This window comes from Cydia strobilella, chromosome 18 (genome assembly GCF_947568885.1).
Source record: "Cydia strobilella chromosome 18, ilCydStro3.1, whole genome shotgun sequence".
Taxonomy (NCBI): Eukaryota; Metazoa; Arthropoda; class Insecta; order Lepidoptera; family Tortricidae; genus Cydia; species Cydia strobilella.
The window spans coordinates 10,684,869-10,691,292 of record NC_086058.1 but is presented as its reverse complement, the minus strand read 5'-3'; the positions used below and the strand labels follow the sequence as shown (position 1 = coordinate 10,691,292).

General features: G+C 38.5%; 1 protein-coding gene across 3 annotated transcripts in view; it reads left to right on the top strand.

The window, feature by feature from the left end:
* The first annotated feature begins 318 nt into the window (after positions 1-318).
* LOC134749215 (CREB-regulated transcription coactivator 3) overlaps positions 319-6,424 on the top strand; it is a 42,176-nt gene continuing 36,070 nt past the window's right edge. For all 3 annotated transcript variants that reach the window (XM_063684100.1, XM_063684099.1, XM_063684098.1), the window contains exon 1: positions 319-513. In XM_063684100.1, the coding sequence (XP_063540170.1) occupies positions 400-513 (114 nt within the window). In that variant the 5' untranslated portion in view covers positions 319-399. The remainder of the gene's footprint in view (positions 514-6,424) is intronic.

The following is a 6,424-nucleotide window of genomic DNA, read 5'->3' as shown; positions in this document are numbered from 1 at the left end:
GTCACTCGATGACGGATGGCTCGACTGACAGCTATGACTGACAGACACCGAGGACAGGCAGAACAGAAGTAACAGAACAAAACGAAACGAAACTGGGTAACATAAGTGAAATAGAATAATATTAAGAACTTATTTGCAAAATAACATGAGTATAGCTTACGTTGCATTAAATAAAATTTATTTAATCTGTTTTTCATTAAAATAAAGTTATTCCGGTTTCTTTGTTTTGATTATTTTCTTTATTGTCTTTGCCTATAGCATGTAAGAAATTTTGCAAAATAGCAACATTGAGTAAATTGAGTTTGTGTGCGACATGACAGGCAAGGCAAGCGCGTTTTGGTTCTAAGAGCGCATAAAATTGTGATGTAAAAAAGAGAAAAGTCTTGTTAGTCAGTCATCATGGCAAACCCTAGGAAATTTAGTGAAAAAATCGCCCTTCACAATCAAAAGCAGGCCGAAGAGACGGCCGCTTTTGAAAAGATTATGCGTGAAGTTTCAGACGCAACCAATAAGGTATGTCGCCTATTTACTCAGGCAATCGCTTCCTGGCCGTCAAATGTGCGGCCGAGACGTAAACAATAATCGTTGCAATATTCATATTGCGACTCAATAACTAACTGATTAATTAATGTTATCTAAATACAAAGGGCCAACAATAACTGCTATGTAGCAGCTCTACTGTTCACGAATAGATAATTGTCATTGTCAGTGCTATTCATTTACGAAGACAACAATACAGCATTTTAAAATTTTATTAGTTAGCAGTGTTTCTAAATTAGATCCATTGTGACATGTAAACAATAATATTGCTATTAAGATAGCGAAATCTAATTCACTCTCATTCAGTTCCATTATAAACATTGGAGTTTTAACCTCATGATATTAATATTTGAGTGTTGCTTTACTCGTACATATCAAGGTCACTAGCCGTGTTTAAGATGAGTGTATGTTTGAAGTAGTCTGTTCGAGGGTCGTGGTTGCAGGTTAACACAAGTAGCCGACGTGCAAGAGTCAAAGCCCCTAAGCTTGTGGAGAACAATGACTCCATGCTCAGGCCCGCGCAACCGGGGCTGGGCTCGTTCCGCAGTGGCTCCTTGCCAAATGTGGCTGCACCACAGGCCAGTGCGGAGCCAGAAAATGCCAAGGTTCCTCTGGACTCTTGCTCGTTACCTTTCAATTGTCGTAGACCTGCTATGTTTTACTTTATGGTAGTGGTGCAGTTGTAGATGGCTATATTCATTCCCCCATTTTGTTGTCATGTTTTAATTTTACTTTATTTCTGAAATTGTAACAATTATTGTATAATGTAAACATATTTACATTTTAAATTATTCTACAAAAAAAATGCAATTTGACAAACTAATCTCTGAAAGGTGTGAATTGAATTAGCACCTCATAAAATATGCATAAGAGTTACTAAATATAATTCATGCTAATTAAAATAAACATTGTTTGGTTCACAAATGTGTGAAGCACACAGCTAGATGCTCAAGACATATTTACTTAGTGCCATGTGGTCGAAAAGTTTTTGTTCACTCATGGCATCGGTTTCATGTGTACACTCCACATCAGTGGTTCGTCATGCCTACAATTTTTTTAAATCCATGAATTGCCTTTTAGATTTTTAATTATCCCCTTTTAGAGGTTTCGTTTTAGTGAAAGTATACTCAAACACAACATGTCAGTAGAAAAGAGCGCAAAATTCACATTTTCTATAGGAGATCAACCTTTCGCGCGTACTATTTTTAAATTTGCCGCCTTTTTCTACTGAGTGGGTGTGCCAGAGTATATTTTTGTTGTAGGATGTGCTAGAGAACAGCATGTGGATATTGTAGTCTCTACGTGCATGCATATAAGGCTGAAAATATGCTGCCTTGATTGCCAACTGACCTATTATGAGTTTATTAATTTTCAGTATAGTGATTTGATTTATGGAATAGCTTAGATTTAGTGTTAGTACATTTAAAGTGCACTTTGTTGTGAACAAAGAGACTTTATTTTAAATTACCAACGAATTAAAACAACCTTGTGTCTTTGGCACCATTTGAGGGACTTGTCACTCATTATCATAGTCGATATTAACACACTTGTTGGCGTTCCCAAAATTAATGACCTCTACTATCCTCTGTACCTTCTTGACAACTATTCATTGTATGTGCAAGTTCTGTTTATAGTCCATGCCCAAATCCAACTACATCTATATTTTGTCCCATTTTATCCTTTGGCCTGTTTTGGTAATCCAACTATTATGTGTTCAAAATTACCTTTGAGAATTTACATATTAATATTTTCTTCGGTTACCGCGATAGTTACTCATGAAATAAAACTATGAAAACGGATTATATTGCGTATATTGAATTTATAATACATCCCGACGTTTCGAACCCTTTACAGCTGTCGTGGTCAACGGGTGGCTGAGGAAAAATTACAAAGTGCAAAAACACCCACATACTAAAAATAATGAACAATCATAGACTATAAACTTTAAGGCTGGTTGTACATGCAAAATCGCCCGCATGCAAAGTCACCCGTTGAGCATGAAAGCTGTAAAGGGTTCGAAACGTCGGGATGTATAAATTCAATATACGCGATATAATCCGTTTTCATAGTTTTATTTCATGAATTTACATATTGTCAAAATCGAAAGTTAAGTAAGGTATATTCAGTGAATATCACCCATAATTCCATCATATTAGAGTCATTTTCGGATTTACCTGACAATCAGGAGAACCTATTTGACATTACCTGATACACATTCACTGGATACACATCCATACTTATATTATAAATGCAAAAGCCTGTCTGTCTGTAACCTTTTCACGCTTATACCTCTGAACCGATTTAGTTGAAATTTGGTATAAAAATAGTTTGAGTCCCGTGGAAGGACATAGGGTAATTTTTATTCAAGGAATCATCCTTTAAGGGGGTGAAAAGGGGGGTGGAAGTTTGAATGGGGAATCGATAAAATGCAGATTGGATAAAAAAAAAGCTACCCAAATTACTAACAAAAGCTAGTGATATATAAAAACCGGAATTATAAACATAAAAACCAATTTTCAATTTTAATAATTAAAACTTTGAAATATCATATAAATGTCAAAATCTTTAATTTCACTCCAAAAACATATAAAGTACCATAGTTATCAAACATGTTTTAGGAGAGTTTTGTGGTAAAACAAATATATTTACTGTGGTATATTTAATATAAATCCTTGAAAAATATGGAACACTCTAATTAGGCACCCATATTAAATACTAGACAGCTAAGACCTAGAAGTTGTCGCCGCGTTTATTGATGAGGATGTAATAGACGACAAGACTAACAATTGATATTGAATAAAGTATCTGCATTTAGGTTTTGGAACTGCAATATTTACATAATACTTTGTGAACATTTATTAACATTGTAATCTGACTCGAGCGACCCGTGGCTTCTGCACGGCTACGGTCTAGCCTCGCCTAGACGAGCTATTGACATCACGGGGAACTAATCTTGCCACAACACGGGGTCATGGCAAGGTGTGCAATCACTACATTGATCGCTTGTGTAACATACCCTTACTCGAGTCATATTTGGTTGGAACCATTTAGGTCCCCACAGGTCTCCTCCAACCCCTTACAACCTGCCCTGATATTGCCTCACTTGATATATTGACTTGACTTGCAATGAGTATCACACTCGACTTTGCTTGTACTACATATTGCTGTTCCACAACCGTCCAGTGCGGACTTGAATACTTGTTATATGCTTTATTCTACGGTTCATTAGAGAATAGAAATTGTATAGGAAACTTACCACAGCTGGTAATCTATTCTTTTATTTTATTACTCACTCAACACAACTTTATCTATTTGTTTTTCTGACATTGTTTTTCCCTCCTTCTTGAACTAACCTTCTTTTTTTAATGTCCATCGACTATATAGAGGTTAGTGTTGCAAGCAGGGTTGAAGATATATAGAATCTATAAATTATTTGTTGTGCAACTTACCAACTGCTTGATACTCGCGGTTCTTCGCGACACTCCCGAACAACAGAGAGTCTACTGCAGCAGGATTATTAGGTTGCGCGTCCATTCGGTGATTTTTTCTCTCGCTCGAATGGCTGCTTGTCTCGCTGGCGTTGTCCTACGGACAGTGTCGTCCCCCATGTTGGACGTATCTTGTGCGGTTGGTTCAGACATAACTATGTCCTCGGGTACTGACACACATTCGTCGACTGGATAAGGTACCTCTTCATTGGCTGAATTGGCTACCTCTTCCTCTGCCGGATCAGTCACTTCTTTGTTGGCCGGATCAGCCACATCTCCCGGATGTTGTTTTGGGTACTCGGAGCTTTGTTGTGGGTTAATGTCGATTGGTATTGGTATTGGCAAACTGTTGATCTCAACTTGGTCATTGTTTGTAGTTGGATCCAATGGAACTGGAATAACCGGATTTAAGATCTCAGGAGTTTGGGTGTCTTCAGTGTAGTTGTCAACTTCTAGTGGGTAAAGATGACCGACTGACCTGGTGAATTCTGTATTACCCACTTTCACTTTTGCTACACGGCACTGTCCATCCTGACCTTTTATCAATGAAGTTATCTTTCCAACTTTCCAGGCATTCCTATTTTTCAGTTCCTCTTTTATCTGTACTATGTCTCCGAGCTGAGGAGTTCGGTCTGAAGTTACTCGAGGTTGTTTTATGGATCCCCGATGTTTCTCACGCAGGCTAGGCAGATATCGTTCTTGAAACATTTTCTTAAATTCTGCTAAGATTGTCTGGCCTCGTTTCCATCCTTGAATAAGATCCATTTTTGTAACAGTCCCATCAACACCTGTAACATTACTTGAAGCAGTCAGCTCCAAACATTTCCCTAGAGTCAAGAAATCTGCAGGTTTCAAGACATACTCCATATCAGCACCTACGTTGGTCAAAGGTCTTGTGTTGACCACTGATTCGACTTCTTTGATAATAGTGACTAATTGGCTGTCATTCAATAAATGCTTATCCAGAGTCCTTTTAAGACAGTGTTTTACAATTCCAACTAGCCGCTCATAAAAACCACCGTGCCACGGGGCTAGCTGCGGAATGAATTTCCATTTTATTTTATTTTCTGTACAGTAAGAGTTAATTAGTATTTCGGAAGTTAGCTTAAATTGCAAAGCGTTGTCTGATATAATTGTATTTGGTGAGCCTCTAGCTGCCACCAATCGTCTTACTGCAAGTAGACACTCCTCTGCTGTTAAATCTTTCACTAGTTCTAAATGTATCGCACGAACTGCTAGACAGGTGAAAAGGCAGACCCATCTTTTTTCTTGGTTTCCATTTGTGGTGCTAACATACATTGGGCCGAAGTAATCAACCCCAGTAAACGTAAAGGGAGGGCTGTAGTTTACTCGCTCGGGAGGCAATGCTGCAGTTTGGGGCAATTTGTAGGGTCCTCCACCTTGCTTCAAACATTTCTTACACTTTTTTATGACCTTCATTACTTGAGCTTTACCTTGCGGAATCCAATAGTGCTCTCGAATAATATTCAAAGTATGAGGTGGGCCTACATGGTAGTTCTTTTCGTGTACTTCTTGTATAACCCTGTTGGTAAACTCGGAGTTTTTTGGAATAAGTATTGGATGCTTCTTATCATAAGACCAATTCGTATGTTTCATACGTCCACCACACCGCAAGATTCCATCCACATCTAGGAACAGATCAAGGCTTCTCATTAACGCTGTCTTTTTCCCGTTTATCTCATCAGGGAAATGTTTCTTTTGTACTTCCAAGATTTCTGTAATACCGATTTCAGTCTCAGTATCATTAATAACTTCTGTCTCACTTCTGGCATCTACTTCCTGAATTTCTCCCGTAAGGTAGGCAGGTGGGTCTACTTCATACCCTTTCAGTACCATTTCTGGACCATCTATACTGTCCAGAGCCTCCCCGGCCGAAAGAAGAGTATTTTGTTCTAAGTACCTGTTACTTGGCCAGAATTTTGAATCTTTTACGAGGAAAGGTGGCCCTGTAAACCAAGAGGCTTGCTTTTCTTCCCATAGCTCCGGGCGTGTCCCTAAATCGGCTGGATTTTCGTTAGTGTGTATGTAACAGAACTCGACATCCCTTAGTTGATTTATTTCATCTATGCGTCTTTTTACGAAGGGTGGCAGTAAGTTGTTAGTTCTAAGCCAGTAAAGCACGACTTGGCTGTCCGTCCATAAATACTGCTTATTAATTGTCAGATTCAGGTTATCCTTCAAGTACTTAAGCAACCTGCTTCCTATCAAATAGCCCAGTAATTCCAGACGGGGAATCTTCAAGTTTTCTTTGTCTTCTACAGGTGTCACGCGCGATTTTGACATTAAGAACGCAGTCTTAATAGTCCCTCTACAATGAGTGCGTAAATACGCAACAGCTGAGTAGGCGAACTTGGAAGCATCGGTAAAGACATGAA